The sequence below is a fragment of the Echinops telfairi genome, unplaced genomic scaffold (assembly GCF_000313985.2).
Source record: "Echinops telfairi isolate 266 unplaced genomic scaffold, ASM31398v2 ScPeMD7_25;HRSCAF=90, whole genome shotgun sequence".
Taxonomy (NCBI): Eukaryota; Metazoa; Chordata; class Mammalia; order Afrosoricida; family Tenrecidae; genus Echinops; species Echinops telfairi.
Window position 1 is genome coordinate 7840474 of NW_022103922.1, and position 19580 is coordinate 7860053.

At 54.0% G+C, this 19580-nt stretch overlaps 1 protein-coding gene across 1 annotated transcript in view; it reads right to left on the reverse strand.

Annotated features, from left to right (window-relative positions):
* The window catches only part of GLDC (glycine decarboxylase), an 84577-nt gene that overhangs the window by 5320 nt on the left and 59677 nt on the right, over positions 1-19580 (reverse strand). The window contains exons 19-24 of the mRNA XM_030885334.2: positions 18880-19005; positions 17330-17479; positions 16133-16245; positions 14355-14496; positions 8527-8638; positions 153-248 (exon numbers count right to left, since the gene is read on the reverse strand). Of these exons, the coding sequence (XP_030741194.2) occupies positions 153-248; positions 8527-8638; positions 14355-14496; positions 16133-16245; positions 17330-17479; positions 18880-19005 (739 nt within the window). The remainder of the gene's footprint in view (positions 1-152; positions 249-8526; positions 8639-14354; positions 14497-16132; positions 16246-17329; positions 17480-18879; positions 19006-19580) is intronic.

The following is a 19580-nucleotide window of genomic DNA, read 5'->3' on the forward strand; positions in this document are numbered from 1 at the left end:
CAAAGATCCTCACAGGGAAACACATGAGGTAAGCTCCCAGGGCGTCCATCTGTTGGGCTCGTACTTTGGGGATGTTGATGTCAGTCATCAGAGGGTCAGGCCTGGGCAGCTACATACAGGAAGCCTCGGGGACCCACTCAGAGGCCACTCACCATAATCCTGGAGCCTCTTGGCCACATCCACAGCCTCAACATTTGCAGACTTCTTGAAGGGCCTAGTGTCCAGGATAAACTCATGAGCCACGTAACCTGTTCAGGAAAAGGGTGTCAACTGAAGAAGAGAGTCCACTTACTGTTTTGTCCAGGGAAACGAAGACCAAGAAGCTGTGGGCCACTTGTCCATTAGCAATAAATACTTCGGGCCCTTGAGACAAGTACCAATTTTAAGTCGGGCCAAAGTGTTCCATTCTCAGTTCTCACGACACCCCTGAGGCAGGCGGCTGATGGGATGGGACGTTCGCCAAAGCTGTCAGAGGCCATTCCTGCTCCAAGGGCCTCCGATCACTGCACACGGGGTCACTGCAGCCCTCCCGTGCGAGCTCAAGGCTCAGCAGCCTTTGGAGACAGAGGAGGAGCCCATCCTGTCCTGCACAACCATTTAACAATTGTCCAAGAGCAGTAGACATCAAAGGATATGGGCACCATTTTCCCAACAGCCTGCGCTCTCTCGGTGTCTCTGCGCCACATGTTGGCCCCTTCTCACTCTAGTTTGAACGTGTTCGTGAGGCCGTTGCCTGCATCCGGTGGCGAGGGAGTTAAACGTGTGTGTGGGGCCACTATTGTCAAGGTCTGCACTTCAAGAAAGACTGGGCTTTCTACTCTGTCAACAGTTAGTCTCAGAAACTCATTCGGGCAGTTCTACCCTGGGCTAGAGGGCCGCTCGAGGCAATATCGATCCACGGCAGCGAGTTGTTGCGACTTCACAGATGACCCACTGCCTGCCATTAAGTCCACGCTCATGCACAGCAACCCCCTGCACAGGGTAGAAGTGCCCGTCTTTCTCCCAGAGTGGCTGGTGGTTTCGAACTGCTAGCCTTGTGGATTGCAGCCCCACAGGTAACCACTACCCCACCTGGGCTCTTCATAGACCACAGTGCTACGTGACCCTAACTTTTCAGGGCACTGGGACTCACTTTATTCTGATATTCGCTTGTTGGGGTGTAGCCTGGACTAAAACGCGCAGTATGCACCGATTCAACCATTTCTACATGTTCAACTCAGGGACACCTTTCCAGGGAGCCTAAAGATCTTGTCCTGGTCCTGCCTCTGGGAGTCCTGCCTTAGCCTCTGCTTCTCAGAGCCTCTGGCGGCCACCTTAGACCACGACAGTGTCATGTGCAAGAAGGTCTTATGGCTTGAACGGAGTCTCCCCAAGAGCTATGCTGAAGCCCTAACCCCCAGAACCTGTGACTGTGGCCTTGGTTGGAAGTCAGAGTTTCGCCAAGGGAATTGAGTTAAGATGAGGTCACACCACAGTAGGGTGGCCTTTCACCTGATGAGGGGTGTCCTTACAAGAGCAGGAGGATTGAGACGCAGACACACGAACACCAAAGCCAAGAGGAGACCGAGGTGGGGATTGGAACGATGCTTCTGCAAGCCGACTCTCACCAGAAGCTGGAGAAGACCAGGAAGGACCTGCCTCTCCCGTCCTCCCAGGGGGCATGGTCTAAACTTTGGACCTGGGGGTTCCACAGTTGTGAGACAACAGATATGTGTCGTTTTAGGCCACCTCTACCGCTTGTCTGTCAGTTTGTCGTACTGTGGTGGCTTATGTGTTGCTGTGATGCTCGAAGCTACATCACTGGTATTTCAAATGCCAGCAGGGTCACCCAACATAAGCAGGTTTCAGCACAGCTCCCAGACTAAGCACAGACCCCAAGGAAGAGGCTATGAACCTTATGGCTGAAAACCTTATGGACACAATGGAAACACTGCCAAATACTGAAAAGCTCATGATGAGAAGCAGAACAAGGTGGAGACGGTGCCGGAGGAAGAGCCCGCCGGCCGGAAGGCACTCAGAGTATGATCGCAGAAGAGCAACCTTCTCAAAGGTAGCGTCAACCGTACGGCCGCAGATGGAGTCAAGCCTTCGGGAGCTTCATGTGCGGATGGGGCAGGACTCAAAATGAGAAGAAACAGCTGCAACCGTCAATTAATAATTGGAACTAGGCAAGTACAAAGTTTGAATCCAGGACATGGTGTCAGGAGAGACCAGTCGCTGCAGAAGGACATCATGCTTGGTAAAGTCGCAGGGGAGCAGACAGGGGGAAGACCTTCGACAAGATGGGTAGATGCAGGGGCTAGGTCTACGGGCCCAGAGTCAGGCACAACTGTGAGGTCGGCACACATCCGGGCAGTGTTTTGTTCTCCCGTAATTGGGCCGCTGTGAGTCAGCACCTAAGGACAAGCCACCTCTCTAGTGCCCTTTGAGAATGCAGTCCTGGAAAAATCTCAGAGGAAGAGGCAGCCTGCCCACCGGGCACACATAGAAGATGAGGGGCAGGGCAGGAAGACCCTTCTAGACCAAGCAGCACCAATAGCTGAACGACATTAAGCTGCCAAGCCAGCCCCGGCCCTGCCCACCACCAGCCTCCGTTCACAGGGCGCCTCCACCTCCACCCCCATACTGGCTTGGAAAAGAAGTGCCCAAATGAGGCTCAGATGTTTTCTGAAGCCGTCTCCCGCTGCTCCCCAACGGAAACGGGAGTGGGATTGCACCATCTCTCTCTGCGGAGAGGAAATGGAAACTTGGTGGCCGTCACAGGCCAGATACCAGATGTTTGTGTCTGTTTTCAGCTTGGCAGGAAAGATATGCGAGGCTTCCTGGGGCGCATGGCAGGCTGGGAAGGTCTGAAGTAGAAAGTATCCAAAGTGGCGGGTAGAAGTGTGCCTTTTCAAGGAGTCCGCGTGTCCAACTACAAAGGACCGTGATGTAACGCCTGCGAAGCTCTCAAGTCACAAGAGCAAGGAGGTGAGCGGGCTGAGAGAAAAGGCGAAACCCAGGTGGCTTGGTTCTAAGGTTGAACCGAACCTGCATGCCTTCAGTCTCTCCTGAGGCAGAAGATGACACAGGCGCACGTCCGGGAAATGAACGCAGAACCACAAGGCCTTTCTGGCCCACGACCACCCGTGTGTTCAGAGCTAGAACTGTGCTCCTTCCGTGAGGCTCTCAGCTCTGATCGTTCAGAAGTGGATCACCACTTTCGTCGGAGCCGTGTCTGGCTGGACTGAGGACATGCATCGTTCACAGTATCAGGGAATAAGGCTTCTCCAACCCCATCCCCACTCACCTTGAAAGCAGGGACCCCTTGCTTATGCCTCGAGAATCTGTAGATGGGCTGCCTACCAAGAATCTGCTCACAAGCTAATTACACCACAGGGCTTGAAAGAACCAGGTACCAAGCCTGGGGCCTGTGAGGGACAAAATCCAAATGCCTGGCTGCTGTCCTGAAGAATGGGCTCAGGTCGGCGTGGGGCTGGCCTCAGGAGGGTCACTTTCCCTGGTCGGGGACTGAGTACCTTGCGTATCACTTGAGGCCACCAGGAAGCCCCTTCGGGACAGGAAGGTCCACACAGAGGAGGGTTTGTAAAAGGTAGAGGGCAACAGGCAATGAAAACACAGTGAAACCCTGGGACCACCGCCTCCCCACAAGTACGGGAGATGGACCCCCACAAGAGCAGAGGCCTGGTTTTAAAAAGCTCCTCCTGTGAAGCTTCATCCCTTCCTACAACTCCCTCCGCCGATGCCCGGCAGCGTTGCCCGCTCACTGCTCCCCCAGCTGGCCTGGGTAGCGTTGCTGCTGTGTGAGTCCCTACAAGAAAGGGTTAAGTAAGATGAGGCTGAAGTCCATTCGAGGGAGGGCCTCAGCCTTCTAAACCCCAAAGCCCTCCTGGGGCTGGGGGGGACAATGCCAATGGGGAGTGTCCTGTTGGAAGCAGCCTGTTTACTAAGGACAGTGCTATTTTGAGCCTTCGGCAAGGGGGTGGCGGGGAGAGGACTGCAATGGTTCTTTTTAAAGCCTTAAACACGAGACCTCCCATTATTCAATGCATGTGTTTACCAGACCAAGCACGAGACCACTCTGGGAGGTTGAGTAAGAAAGTCTAGAATCGCCCATCTTGGGAGGAGACATACTCGTCATGATTTAATTCCGGGATGAAATGCCAGGATAAACTGTCCTCCGTCTTTTGTGCCACAGATCCCCCCCCCTCTTCGCACGGGGTGGGGGGGGAGGCCTCCCCCCACCAACCCAAGCTGGGGAGCAGTTTCTGCCTACAGCTGTGTTCCAGCACACACACACACACACACACACACACACACACACACACCGACTCAGGGATACCCCACGCTCACGTGCACCCCACAACAGGCTACAACCATTGTGATTCATGGGGCTTTCACTGGCTGATTGGGGGAAGTGGATCGCCAAGATCTTTCTCCTTACTCTTAATCTGGAAGCTCCCCCAATGGAAACACACTCAGCATCATGGTAACAAGCAAGGGTGGTGTCCTCCAAGGAGGGGCAACAGCCAAGGATCACACCTGGATTTCCCATTGAACAACCACAGCGCCCCCCCACCCACCCAAACCCCCCGCCCCGAATGTGGTTCAAACCCACTCGTAGTGGCCCCAGGTGAGTGAATAGAATGTAAATACCCAGATGGTGTCTCCAGGGCTGTATTCTTTACACACTGCATCGCATGCGGTCCATCTGCTGCAAAGACCTCACTAAAATGTTCAAACATGCAGGTGTCACTTTGAAGATTAAGGTACACCAGATCCAAGCCATGGTATCTGCAGTCACCCTGTGTGCATGTGAAAGTTGGACACCCATCAGGAAGACAGAAGACTCGGTCGAGCCTTTGAATGACGGCGCCAAGGAATATGTCTTGGAAGAAGCACAGCCAGGTGGAGTGCTCCCTGGAGGCAAGGCTGAGACTCCAGCTCACGTACTTTGGACATGTTGTCAGGAGAGACCAGTCTCTGGAGGAGGGACACCGTGAGTGGCAAAGTGGAGGGGTGGTCAGCCATCGGGAGGGTGTTGGAAAGGATGTGGATCGGCCCATTGGCCGCAACAGTGGGCTCCCAACAGGAGAACATGTGGGGCTGGCACAGGGCCCAGGGCCTGTTCAGGCGGCTGGGACAATGTAGCTGGGACTCAGCAGTGTCTTGATGGCACCTCACAGCAATCTTTGGGACCAACAGGCTTCCCACACACACAGTCGCCGGGGGGCTTCCACCTTCAGGGCTAGCAGCCAAGTGCTCAGGGCAGGTATCAGGGAGCACTGGACGGACCTCTCCCCCCATCACCCTTTCCCACTCCTGGAGTGCCACCCCGCCCCAACACAATTGTATAAGCTGATCTTTTTCTTTGAAAATCTACCCTTGTTTTGCACACACTTCTTGGAACATGCAGAAAACCACTAAGACCAGCACTTTCTGCCTCCTAAATTAAAACAATGCGCTCATCGCTCACCCCGCAAGTAGGCCGATCTCTGTGGGGTTGGTTTCCAGCTTGGTACTCGGTCCTCTCGGGGCCCTGGGGCAGGGGACACGCACACAGCAGGCACAGGGGGCCACTCACGGGGGGCACTCCCGCAGCGGGCCCTCAGAGAGGGATTCGGACACACGCCCACTGCCCACTCGCAGAGAGGATGCGCACACACATGGCCACTTGCAGGTGGACACGCTCACAGGTGGACTGGACACGCACATACATGTTCCCTGTGAAGTTTAGTGACACCACATCTCTAGGGAGGGGGGGTGGGAACGAGGCCATGCACTTCAAGACCGTCAATGCGTAAGCCCATCCTTTCTCGTCTAAGACTCTCACCTAAGAAAACCTTCAGCATTGTCTTTGAAAAGAGCCTACAGGAAGGTTGCTCCATTGGGGCCTACGCGAGACCTTCCTATTGCTCGTGGCAGGATGGACTGAGAATCCCCCACAGCGCTCAGGGACTCGGGCCCTGGAGTCACAGTGGGTCAGCAGGTGGAAGGCGACAGCAATGAAACCCATGGTGGCAGCTCCACTCTGTCACCGGAAGTCGGAATGGAGCTAAGGGAGGAGACACTCACAGAATAAGAAAAGACCCGGGATATAAATTGTGCCCGGAAGACGACATCCAACCTCCTTGGAGACAAGCACGGTCCTAACAGTGGTTTCATCCATGTGGCGGGACGACGGTGCCACGGGCCATGGACCGATCTTTCTCTTCCAGAATCTTCACACTGCTCGGCTCGACTGCACAGACACACACAGACAGGAGGGGGGCGGGGGCGGGGAGAGCCCTGAAGGGCAGCGCCCACACAGGAGCCAGGCTCGTGTCTGCGCTCACTAAGTGCCTCCGCTTGATGCCCGCTTCAGAGGCTCCTTATGTTGTTGCCTGGAGACACACTGCGCAAAGCCTTCCTCTCTCCTCTCTGGGGAGCGTTCCAAACCAGAGCTCCAGGTCACTCTGTTCCTTTCTGTTTTCAAATTCAAAACCGACCCTTTGGATATATATTCCTAGGGCAAAACCAGCCTGGACGTGGAAAAACATCTTCCCGTCAGCTTGACTCCGAGCTGTGTTGCCTTGGCTTCCCACAGCAGGTTGGGGGGAAGCAATTCACCAGTCCTTTCCTCCAAAGCACCTCTGGGTGGACTTGAACCAGCAACCCCCCAGTTGGCGGCCGAATGGATGCGACACTCACCCTGGCTAGGGATGCCTCCAACACACTAGGGTCCCCTCAAGTTTCTCCTCCACACTCAATGATACAGGAACCAAGTAAGTCCGACTGCTTTTACTTCTACCCTGCCAACGTTTGAATGATTGTAACTGTTTCTTAATGAATCCTACCCCTTAAAAGTCCTCTAATGCCCTAGTCATAGATCCAATGGTGTCACACACACACACACACACACGTCAGCCTGTCTAGGTCATGATTCCTAGTATTGTACGACTGCCCTACCTTTTGTGATGAGTTGTGAAGCCTAACCTCAGCCGGAGTGAATGAGGCAGGGTTAGGGGAGGGGAGCAGACTAGGCTACAGAGGCTTAGGTTGTATTTCCTGTGGTCATGAAACAGGGTTCAGGTGGGATGCATTACCTTTACTCAAGTCACCCCCCTTACTCAGGTCACAGTCCTGATCCGTGTAAGGGGAGTTTCCCAAGGGTATAGCCTGGATCGCCACTTATCTTACAACAGACACAGGACAGAGAAGCAAAGAAGGGCCCTCTGCACCAACACAAGAAAGAGCCAGGGTCACTGTGCCGAGAACCTCCAAGACCAAGCTATATGGAGACCGCTAGGTATGCTGGGCCCACAGACGTTGAAAGGAAACCAGGGCCTTCTCCTAGAGCAGAGAGGACAGAGAAAGAGACAGACAGACAGGCAGAGAGAGGGAGAGACCTTCTCCTTGAGTTGAGGCTCCCAATCTGAATCTGGACTTTTAGCCATCCACTTGTGGGTTTCTGTTCCATAAACAATAGATAACTTAAGTCCCTGAAATGGCTGCCTTGATAGAATCTTTAAATCTTAAATCTAAAATATCTCCTGAGATTTCCTTTTAAGCCAAATAATACTTTGCTTTAATAAGTAACAGTGTTCTTTTGGAGCCCTGGTGGCATCGTGGTTACACATTGGGCTGCTGTCAGCAGTTTGAAACCACCAGCCGCAGCCTAGGAGAAAGATGAGGCTTCCCACTCCCACAAAGTGTTAACACTCTCAGAAATCCACAGGGGGCAGGTATACCCTGCCCTATAGGGGCACGATGCGTCAGCATGGACTTGCTGGCAGGGAGTTTGACTTTGGAATACTTTTACAGAACCGTCTGACAATGGCAAGTCAAACGGTTGGATAGGGAGTTCAGGGGGCAGCGAGTTTATGGGGGTGGAGCCACAGCTCAGAAAAGCGGGTGGAGATGGCTGAACAACCTGAAGACTGCCATTATGGCACTGAACCAGAACATGTAGAAATGGCGGGATCGGCGTCTGTTCTGCTCTAGTGAAATAATGTGAAAACATTTCCTGTCTACCTCTGGCAGGAGGGTAAGGCCCAAGACTTCCAGAACCAGGGTCTATGACGTCACCTTCACCCTCACCTGCTCTCTTCCTAGCCTAAATGTTAAGCCCACCCTCAATCCAGCCATCTGGGTAACAGGCTCGGCTTGTACCTCAGTGCCCTCTGCTTCTACCTTCTCTCCCTTCCAAGATTATTCCCTGGAAGGACTCCCCGAGAACCTTCTCCCATCTTTGTTCCCACACGTCATTCCACGGCAGACCTTCCCCAGAGTGCGCTGTTAGGGAAAGGGCCTTTAGGATCAACCTCTCCATCCTGTGGACTCCCTGTTGACATGGGCTGTGGAGAAGCAGTGGCCAACCTGTCCTTGCATTCGGGGCCATCCCTCAAGAGCTACTAAACTGAAGGTATTTCCAGTAACTTTCCGCCCAGGCCCTCACTTAGCTCAGAAACCACATCTGCTCAGTCAAATGTGGTTTGGCAGAAACGAAGCCAAGGTGTCGGGAAAAGGACAGAAGCTGACACTTGCCTCTTGCTCCCCTGAAGAGGACTCGGTAGTGTTTTTCCAATCGCTTGGCCATGTAGTTGGCGTTTAAGATAGCAACCTCCGTGGCCTGTTTAAGGCCCTTGCCGCCCATCATCTGCAAGAGAGAAGAGAAGCCATCAGCCCTTGAGCAAGGAGAATGAGGCCAGCAGGTAAGTCACTCACTGGAGCAGGGCATCCAACTGGTTCCTTCCCATTCCACCCCTGCTGAGAATTTGCTTTCCACCCCAGAGAGACGGAAACGGAATCTAGAGCCAGCAGACAATTAATTCTTACAACAGCATCAGCATCACTATCTTCCCAGGACCTAGAGGAACCATCCAGTGAACTTGTTCAAATGTGGATTCTGACTCCCCTTTATGGGACAGAAAGGCAAATTCGCAGTAGAGGACCAAACTGGGGAGCAGGTCCAAAGCCCTGCACCTAAGACCAAAAGAGCACTTCGTTGCCATCCAGTCAATCCTGACCCGTGGTGACCCTCTAGTGCAGCGTCGAACTGCCCCACCACGGGTGCCTGAGACTAACTCTGTATGGGAGCAGACAGGCTGGCTTTCCTACTGACCTTGTGGTTGGCAGTCCAACACATCACCATCATGCCACCAGGACTCCGGCACCCAAGACGGCCCCAATCCATGACCCACACAGAAGTCAGCCACACCCCAACTCTGCAGTTCACAAAACCACAAACCAAACCCACTGCCATCACAGAGACCCTATAGAACAAGGCAGGACTGCCCCTGGGTGGTGGTGGTGGTGGGTTTGGTTTTTCTGGCTGACCGTGGTCACCGGTCCTACAGCAGGGCCAAGTGGACAGACTTCTGATCGCTGCACTGACTGAATTGGAGGATTGCTCTAAGAGTGCACACATGTGGTTTGTGTGTTTCACTGAGGATTTGAGATGGCTTGATCATTGCCAGGGAGGCCATGGGATCTTGGGGATAGTACCCATTTAATCCATCTCGTATGGTTTCTGCCGGGTGTCCATGGACAAGGCTATTTCTGTTTCACAGTCACAAGGCCCTCCTCCTCTGATCCTTCCCCTGTGGTTAATACAGTCTGTGATCACTAGGAATCAGCCTCCTCACCGGCAGAGAAGCTCACAGTTAAGAGTGCACCCATTTCTCTGAAACCTCTCCCCAGCGCAGCGCACGGACAGCGTGGGTTTGGATAAATGCCCAATCAATACAAAGCTCTGGTGAAGGCACCGGGTGACAGCAGGTCCCACGTGAGGAGAGAGCATGGTTTGGCCAGGCTGGTGAGAGGGAGAGGGAGAGCTCATGTGGAGACTTCAAACTGGGCTGACGTGAGGGCAGGGGGGAGCAGAGCAGAGGGAAGACCCTGCAGGTGTCGAGGTTGACAGATAGCAAGGTAGGAAGGAGAAGGCCAGCCTGGGAGCTACCCTAGACCAATGGGATGGCGCCTACCTTTTCAGACTCGAATGTTCCCTGGGAAGGACTTGGACTGGATTCAGCTGGCCACTGGCCTGGCACCAGTGAGTTAGTGTCATCAGATTACATTTGCCAAATGCCGGTGGGTCTGTGTCTCAGAGCCTGGTGGATAAGGCCTAGACACGACTGTGGGTTTTGTTTTAATTCCCTAAGAATTATCTGATGGGGGCCTTGGATAGGGCAAATGGCCAGGTGCTGTATGAACTGGTCCGACGGTCAGGGGCTTAAACCAGAGTGGGAAGAGAGGCGTGGTGCTGTGCTTCTGAAAGGCCCCACGGCCTTGGAAACAGGACCGAGCACCACTCTCCTAACACACACGGGGGTGGGGGTGGGGAGGAGTGGGGGGTGTGTACCTATTGGTGGGAACTGACCCGCTGACAAGAACAAGGATCCTGTGCAGGCTGGGTTTGGGAAGCAGGAGGAAAGCGAGCGGGAGGTCAGGACGAGGTGTGGGCGGGTCTGGCAGTTGTGCTGTCAGCTGCCTCCCAGCGACCCCGCATGTGCAGGGTAGGGGCCCCTCTGCACACGGGCTTGCGTTTCACTGTAGCCACCCCCAGTGGGTTACACCTGCTTCAGGCAGGACCCCCAGGCTTCCTCTGGGCCTTCTTCACAGAGGATGACATCAGTGGTCAATAATCAATGAAATAACTTTGATCCACCGCCTCCCCAAGTCTCCACCCACTCCCAAGGGGTCTCAAGGCTGGGACTTTTCAGAAGCACATCACCAGGCCTGACTAATCCAGACCCGGCAGTCCACCTTTCAGCTAGCCAGCGACTGCTTAACTATTTTGCATCCCCCATCCCACCCCCTGGTGACCCCAGATCAAACCTCACTTTAGTCCTTGGCCAATGATCACAGCAGCTTGGGCATGCTGTTGATTTTCCTACACGTGGGAAACATTTTCCCCGTCTATGGCGACAACCAACCTGGACAGCGGGGAGTCAGAGGGGGCTGGGAAATGGATCCTGTCCCCGAAGAAGCAAACCTTCGTCACCGTTTGTGTCGTCACAATTTGCAAAAGAGCTTGGTGTTTTGTAGAAAGTGTGTTGTCAATCTTTAAAACTTTTCGTTGTGAATTAGGCGACGCTGGACAGAGCAGATCAGGTTCCCACATCTTAGCAAATTGTCTTTCCACTGAACAGCTCGGGGACACGTTGTTCCACGTCTCTGGACGCAATGCCCCCGAGTACCCTGCCACTGCTTCCCTGCGTTTCCAGGGCTCCCCTTTTTCCAACCAGCCCCTCTTTGCCTGCTGAGCTTTGTGCTGGGGCAAATGCTCCCCCCTACTCTCACTTGGGAAAGGCACAGTTCTTCTCTGAGCACCTTGGGCCCCCACAAGTCAGAATGGACTGACTTCCAGCACCAATGGTGCCGCGGTGCAGAATTACTGTTCCAGCTTCCAAGAAGTGTTGGTTAAGAATCATAAAGGATTGCTTGGAACTAGAGTCACTCCCAGGGGGCGCCTTTCGGCCAAATAACAGATTCATCCTGGAAAATAAACAACACCCGAGAGAAGTGAACTCCATCTACTGGCTGGGACCAAACCAATGGGCAGGTTTGCCCAAAAGCCAACAGAGAAGACCAAGAGGGACAGGGAAGCAGCTGGAGCAATGGACGCAGGGAAGGCCTGGTAGAAGTGGGGAGACTATGGCCTGTTGCACGGATAGAGACCAAAGTCACAGAGCAATTGTGTATGGATTGGTGCATAGTGAAAGAATTGGCTAGTGTTGAGTTTTCACCAAAAATAGAGAAAAATAACCCCCCCCAAATTAATGTCCCCATAAGCACTTTGTTCCTTTGAATAACCACCTATGGGCGACCAAATGGTTAGCATTTCATTCAAAGCAGAGAAGAGACTGTAGATCCATGGAGCTACCTTCAATTAGATCCCTGGAAACAGAACACACCCACTAAGAATGGTCACACGCTGAGAACTGTGCGGCCAATGTCGCCGGACAGCTTGTGTTGAAATTCTTCAATGGTGCGGTGAAGTGAAATGGCTTGCTCTTTCTCTCCAGTCTGTAACTCCCACCAGACGACTATGTGGGAACATTCAAACGAGGTGGAAAGGGCTCTGATGAGGAGGGCCTACACCTGGCTTACAGCGGGCCATCTCAGAAGCAGAAAGGACAACACCATGACAGCACCAAGAATAGCCAAGGCCGGGATGCCTCTGAGACCCCTGCTCAGAGAAGTGGTGACTGGGGGGTTCCCGGCCTATGGACCAAGTGAAGCTGGGTGTCTCTGGGCACAAGGCTGATTTGCAGAGTGGGACACTTATCAGAGATAAGGCAGCTTTATAACACTTGCCCAAGCAGGGCAGGGCACACAGAGCCACATGGTGGAGAGGCTTACGACCAGAGACAGATGAGCTTAGCCAACATGGCTGAGAAGAGGTCCTGCCGGCAAAAGAACTGTATCCTGGCCATTTCTGATCCTGACTTATAACCTGTTAACTCCCCTGACAACCTCCACAAACCGTGAGCACTGCCTGTGGGTTCTGTGTGGCCACTGCAATGGATGATCAAACCCAGCAGGGGAGCAGGGAGGTGGAGGGCCACAAGAAGGACGGTTGTCGGATCAAGTAGGTTGGGGGATGGTGGCATGTCTGCCCTCTGTCTCACAGGAGTCACACCGGGGCAGATGTTGAGTTGTAGTCAGGTGAGAACCTTCACCGAGAACATCATCCAGTATTAGTTTAGAAGATCACAGCATGACAATCAACGTTCGAGATTCTTCGGGGAGCATGGGTATAGCTGAGGCTTTGATTGCACCGGAGACCACCCTCATTTGGGACACCTGCTGTTCCCGTTCCAACACTGTCTTGTTGGCTGGGGAGTTGGGCAAGCCAGTTTGAACAAGCGTTGTATAAACGAAACTCTGACCCCGTGTCTTTTAGAGAAAGACGGAAGGAAGGGGGCCTATTCTTTAACAAAGTCTAATTACCCAGAGCGCACAATCCCGCTGACCCTAAAGGGATGAGAGGTTTGGGGAAAGCACCACATAAACAAATCGTTGCTGCTTCTCATCATCTTCCCCAGGCCGCCAGGAAAGAAAATAACCACATGAGACCTACTCCTCTAATGCCCCCGGATCACAACAACCAAGTGTCATCATTAGCACGCACATGACTCTGCTTTTTTGCAAGAGGTTGCAAAAATCCTACAGGAAACCATCTGACTCATGGAACTGGGCTCTGTCTGGAAAACTCCGCTGGTGTGTCATTCCCTCCGGGGTTCGGCTTACGAGGGAGGGGACCCAGAGGAAGCAGTGGAGACAAGGTGGAATGTACTCAACCAGGGCTTCACATTGGTTCCTTGAGGCTCAAGGCCCAGCTGAGAATTTGCCTCCCCACCCTCCACAGACGGAATCAGGCCCTGCGTTTTAACCAGATCCCTGTGATGGGAAGGGAGAGAGACGAGGCTTTCTTTCCCGTAGACCAGTGGTTCTCAACCTTTCTAATGTTGCGACCCTTTAATACAGGTCCTCATGTTGTGGTGATCCCCCAACCATAAAATGATTTTCGTTGCTACTTCCTAACTGTGATTCTGCTACTGTGATGAACTGGGTGACCCCTGTGAAAGGGTCATTTGAGCCCCCCAAAGGGGTTGCGACCCACAGGTTGAGAACCACTGCCGTAGAGTCAGGGTCTCAGACACCCACCGGGGAGTTCTCCTGTCCTACAGGCTCGCGGTGAGTGGGCCTCGATCCGAGGGTGGTGAGTTGGGGAGAGAATGACCTTGGTGGCAGTGAGTTTGGCTGTTTGGAGGATTTGAAAACCGAATGTGATGCCCATGAAAAGCAACGCCAAGCTTACTAATGCCACCAAGTCTGAGAGTGAGCCCTGATGGCGGAGAGGGTTACCCACTGGGCTACTAACTGCAAGGTTAATAGTTCAAAGCCACCATTGGTTCCTTGGGAGAAAGATGAGACTATTTAGTCCCATGAAGACGTATAGGCTCAGAAAACCACAGGGGCAGTTCTGCTGTGTCCTCTACGGTCTCCCTGAAGAGCGGGCTTCAACAAGTCCATCGGGAACGGAATAAGAAGAGAATCAGATATTTCCCACAAACTTGTTGAAGTCCCCTCTTTTCTACGTACACATCAGAATCACCTGGGAATCCACGAGCATCCGTGAGCATACAGGACCCCCTGGGGACGGTTACAATATAGGTTTTGAATGCGCTTCGAGAGCCTGCGTTGAACTCTCGTCTTTGGGCGTCATCCATTGGGCCGAATCTCAGATGGGGGTGGAGGCAGGAGTGGGGGTGGGGGGGTCTTCGTTGCTGTTAGGAGGGAGTCTGTGGTTCCTTCCATCCCTACCACATCGCATACGCCTGCCCCACACCCACCCTGGGCCTTACCTTGATGTATGCCCAGGAGATAGGTAGGATGGAGCTGGAGCCCCACGGCGCTGCGCTCACGGTACCCACAGGCCATGCGTTCCCCGTCAGCTTAGCTGTAACAACGGGATGGCTGGGCAGGAAGGGGGCAAGATGCTGCTTCCTGTGTGTACATTGAAAGTAGGATTTCATGAGATGAGAAAGGACCCCACCCAACAGGCGGGTGCTGAACTGGATAGGGACACTCTGCTCTCCGCAGAGGACCTGAGCAGCGGTGTCACTGGGTCACACTAACTCATTGTGTGCCCCTGCCCCCTGGACTTCCTCCCAAGCCAGACCACACAGAATCTTCAGTAAGGCTTACTCTCAATGTCAGTCACAGAGCAAGGTGAGAAATACAGTTGTGAATGGCTTCAATGTCACCTTTCTCAGTTTATGGGAATGCTAACCGTGGAAGTGTTTTGTGACATCGTCCTACTTTGAATTACAACATTGCCATTTACAACATTATGGGTAACTGAGCCAAAGCCTGGTTCAATTTTTGTCTTCTACTTAACGACTTCTTTCCCCCAAAAGTTATCGCTGTAGGCTCACCTACATACCAGAGTCTGAAGAGATCAGTGATTATGAAAACACCAGCCTGTGAACTATGGAACTGCACGATACGTGAACTACATACCAGTTAAATGTTTGGAAACAAAACACCGACAGTAACAAAAGCTAAGGGTGTGTACAGACCAGGCCACATCCGTGTAACTGGGTGACCAGTGCATTCAAGGGCTCAAAGCAGTAAGTTAGCCTCGAGCCCTGGCATTAGAGGTGAGCTGAAGCATGGAGATAGGAAACTCACTCCAGGGACGCTTTCAGAACAAGTGCTATATTTCTGCCAGCACAATGAAAAACTTCAGTCACTTGGGGGTCACCCCCGACAGTATCCCCGTGATCCCCACACCCCACTAGTGACACCACTGGCTGAGGGACATAGCCTGGGAGTGATCTGACCCCCCACCCCACCTCGGTTCTCTCAAACCCTCAGGTGGAGGATACAGCCTGACAGGCAGCCAGGCAGCCAGGCCTGTGGGTGGAGCTGGTCGCACAGCCGGGAGGGCCCAGCCTCACCTCCAGGCCTCCTGCCCTCTTCAACAGAGGAGTCCTGGGGGCATAGTTAAGCACAGTTCAAACCCACCAGGGACTCCACAGAAGAAAGCTGAGGTTTCTGTCCCCATCAAGAACCCATAGGGCACTTAGACTCTGACCTATTGAGTAGTAGGAATCAACTGGATCCAACCCCCCCTGGCCGCCTCTCCTCTGTCCTAGACTCCCCTCCCCACTCCACAGCAATGGATTTGGTTATTAAAGGCCACGAACACAAAGGGACCCATTCCCACCGAGTCAATTCCAACTCACAGTGCCCGTATAGGTGCAAGTGCATTGCCACCCCACCCCCACCCCGAGCTCCAATGCTATAAATTGGTACATCTTTCTCTCCTATGGGCTAGAAACCTAGTGCTTAACCCCCTCCCCCACCAGGGCACCTAAGTTCCCTATAACAAGTCTTCTCTGTGTATCCTTGGCCCAGTGTGGCCACTCAACTAGCAATGAATGCAAGCCACTAGATGTCTCTTTGCCCCCCTCACCCCAGTCCTAAAAGCACCCCTCCCCTGGGGCCCACCCCACCCACCCACACTGACTCCTGAGGCAGGTAGCCTCGCCTTGGGGGACAGAGATGGGACAATGTGGAGCCCTTCCTTCCTCCTCACCCCCAAAGCCAGGTACAACCCCGTGGGCCCAGCACTCACACGCCGATGGGCCCCATGCCAGGGCCGCCCCCGCCGTGGGGAATGCAGAAGGTCTTGTGCAGGTTCAAGTGTGAGACGTCTGATCCAAAGTCTCCGGGACGGCACAGCCCCACCTGCCGCCAAGGGAAAGAAAGGCCAGAGCAGAGTCAAGCGTGCCGTCCGGCTCCCGAGAGATGGTGAGGGGCCACCCACCACCTCATCCCCAGGGCATGGGTGGGCATTCACAGGCTGGCACTCAGGAGAGGCCGAGGTCGGCAGTCAGCACAGGCCTTTCGGGTTTCTATGGAAACGGCAAGGCACAGAGAGTCTAACTTCAACTCTGTACTGTTCCAGTAACACGCATATGAAGGAAGCAGGTCACGTGTTCCCAGCAGCTCTCTGGCTCCTGCATGCTCACGTTGGGGGAGAGGGGGGACAGGGGCACTAGTGGATGGCCAGCCCCTGGGAATACTCTGGCTGAAGGCCTGGAGAGCACCCTACAGGACCCTGGGTAGAGGGTGGAAGATGAAGCAAGGCTGGCAACTTCCCAGAGGTGGTCCAGATGCCGCCAGGGGCACTTAGAGGGCATCCCTGCCACCGGGCGAGCCCTTGGCTAATGTTGAGTGTGACCAAGTGTAAAAGAGCCAGTTCTGCTCTACAAGTGATGGAAGCAAAACCGAAAGGATGTGAAATGGTCAGAAAGACCCTCACAGAGCACACGCTATCCTCTTCGCTGCAGGAGACCCCCACCTGCCAGCACTTTCTTGGGGGAGCAGTGACAGAGATCCACCACACCCTCAGGCTGGTCCCCTCGGGAGCCTGCAACCCGGCTATTTCACAGCTGAAGGAGCTGAAGCCAGTTTAAGGGGTTTGGCCAAGACCATGGGGCTCAACCCCGACCCCAGGCTCCACTTTGGTCTGGATTCCTTGAAGCGTCAGGCACCCTCACAGAGGGCTCATCCTCCCTGATAACACCGCCCAGGGAAACTCAGTTCACCTCCAGCTTCCATCCACCCTTCAAGCCTCCCATAGCCTCAGCCTCCCCATCACGTCCTCCCAGACCTGTCCTCGCAGGGACACAGAGTCTTTCTTTGGAGCTGGCCATAAAGCCAGGCTAGGTGCTGAGGCCAGTGCCTTGCTGTAGGATGGCGGGCAGCAAGCCCCAGGGGGCGGGGGGAGGACTGTGAGGACTTGGGGCGCTCCTGTCCCGCTCCCCACCTGAGCGTTCATGTTTGCGCCGTCCAGGTAGACCTGTCCTCCGTGCTGGTGGATCAGGGCGCACACGTCACTGATGTTCTCCTCAAACACCCCGTTGGTGGACGGGTAGGTGATCATAATGGCGGCCAGGTGCTCCTTGTGCTTCTCCACCTTTGGGGACAGAGAAGGGCCGGGAGAGGCAGAGGAGGAGAAGGCTGCTTCCATGGCCACATGGCCTGTCTGGCTCTTTATTTCAGAGAATGAACACGAAGCTGTGCCTTTCTCCTTCCCGGAGCTGTCTCAAAGCACAAAGGCACCCAGAGAAGACCCTTCATAAATCACTCCCAAGAAACCAGACTGCCCTTTCAGGCTCGGATTCTGGACAGCGGGGCCCCACCCCTCTCTGGGTCACGTCATCCCCCAAATTACCACAGACCCCTTTGTTTCCAGACGCATCTGGTTTGTTCTCGTTTTGGGTGGCAGCAGTGGGATTCGAGACATGTGCGCTCTCACAGTTAGCCGCTCTCTGCTCCTCTCTGGAAGCGCACCTCTACCCTCCATCAAATTAGAATTCCCACCTGCTCTAGTAACTAACCATCTCCCTCAGGGTGGCCCTTTTGACAGAAGGCCCAGCACCTGTGAAAGCAAGCTCCGGTTTTCATGCCCAGCAAGCCGGAGCAGGCTCATGCGGCAAACAAAAGGAAACGCTTGGATCCTATCCTGGAGCCCCTTAATCATGACAAGTGCTGACCCAGAAGACGTGTTGGGGGGTGGGGGGTGAGGGGGAGTTTGTGGGGAAGGGGAGAGGAAGGGGGTGTGGCCGGGAGACGTAGATGAAGAGCATTGTGTTTTCAGTTTCCCTCTGCAGGCCTATACACGAAGAGCTCCGTCCCCCAGCCTAATAACCCCGACGGATCGCATTGCTAGTCAACGGATTCCCTTCCCTCTTCGGGTGCAGCCTCCGGTTGGTCCACCGGTGGAAAGCAGATACGGTTGCTAAGTAACCTCTTCCTGGAGGTTGGGAGTCGGGGCTGGCATTTGAAGCAAGCTGACAGAATGAGATGCAGCAGGTAGTGACTGGGGCAGCCGCAGACACGGCAAAGCCAACATATGTGCTCTAATGCCCATCACAGGATGGGCTCCACGTGTGTGTGACTGCAGGCTGGCTTGTTAATGAGGCAAGAGGGAGCAGTGAGGGGGAGGAAGAGGGCTGGAGAGAGAGGCAGGGGAGGACTTTCAAGCCTTACTACCTCCATGAATAAATTCATGTCAACTAGAGGATGGGAGTTCCGATGAAAGGATCGCAGCCCCCCCCTCACCCGCCCTACTGACAAGGGGAAAGGGAAAGTGGACCCTGGTGGTCAGCCTTATGGGGACCAAAAGTGGTACCGAGGATTGCTCTTGATTCTTAATCAAGCCTGTCAGGGGTCCGATCTTGCGCTCATTATCCCTAGACTCATCCCCAGGAAGGGTGACAGTTCTTCTCATTAGCATACAAGAGAAGCTCCCGGATATTCTCCATCTAGTCCTGGGGGTCCCCACTGTCCTTCCCCAACTGACACGGCTCGTACCATGGCCTTGAGGTGGGATGCGTCGATATTTCCATATTTGTCCACCTCCACCGGCTGAATCTTCATGCCTGCCATGTGAGCACTTGCCGGATTGGTCCCGTGTGCGGATTTTGGAATGAGGCAAACCTTAGGATGGAGGGAAAGGATGAAAAACAACAATCATTCTTCAACAACCCCCGGGGCCTGATGGCCTGGAATGTGCCCCACCGAGGTGGGAGCGGGCATCAGGCAGACCTTGTCGCCCAGTGCTGGTGACAGTACCGCTCACTGTGGCCACCGGTGGAGCCCAGCCAGACTTCCATCACGGGAAGAGGAGCGGGGAAGGGGGGGAAGGAAGAAACTGGGGCGGTTCCGGACAATGGGAACCACACAGGGATGAACCTGAAAACCCCATGCTATACACTCAGCTAGGAGCTCTCCACACATGGAGTCCAGCACAGGTAACCCCCTCAGTAACAGTCATGGGAATAGCCATACCATGAGGGTAGGGGGAAGGTTGAGGACTGCAATGGTCAACATAGACATCTACCACTCCGGGGCAGGAGTGGAGGTGCGAACAAGAGAAACGAGGGTGAAGGGAGACAGCAGATGGTGTTAACATATTTAAAATAATAATAAATTATAATTTATCAGGGGGGACAAGGAACTATATGTGACCTCCTCCCTGGGGGACAGACAACTGAAAAGTGGTTGAAGGGAGA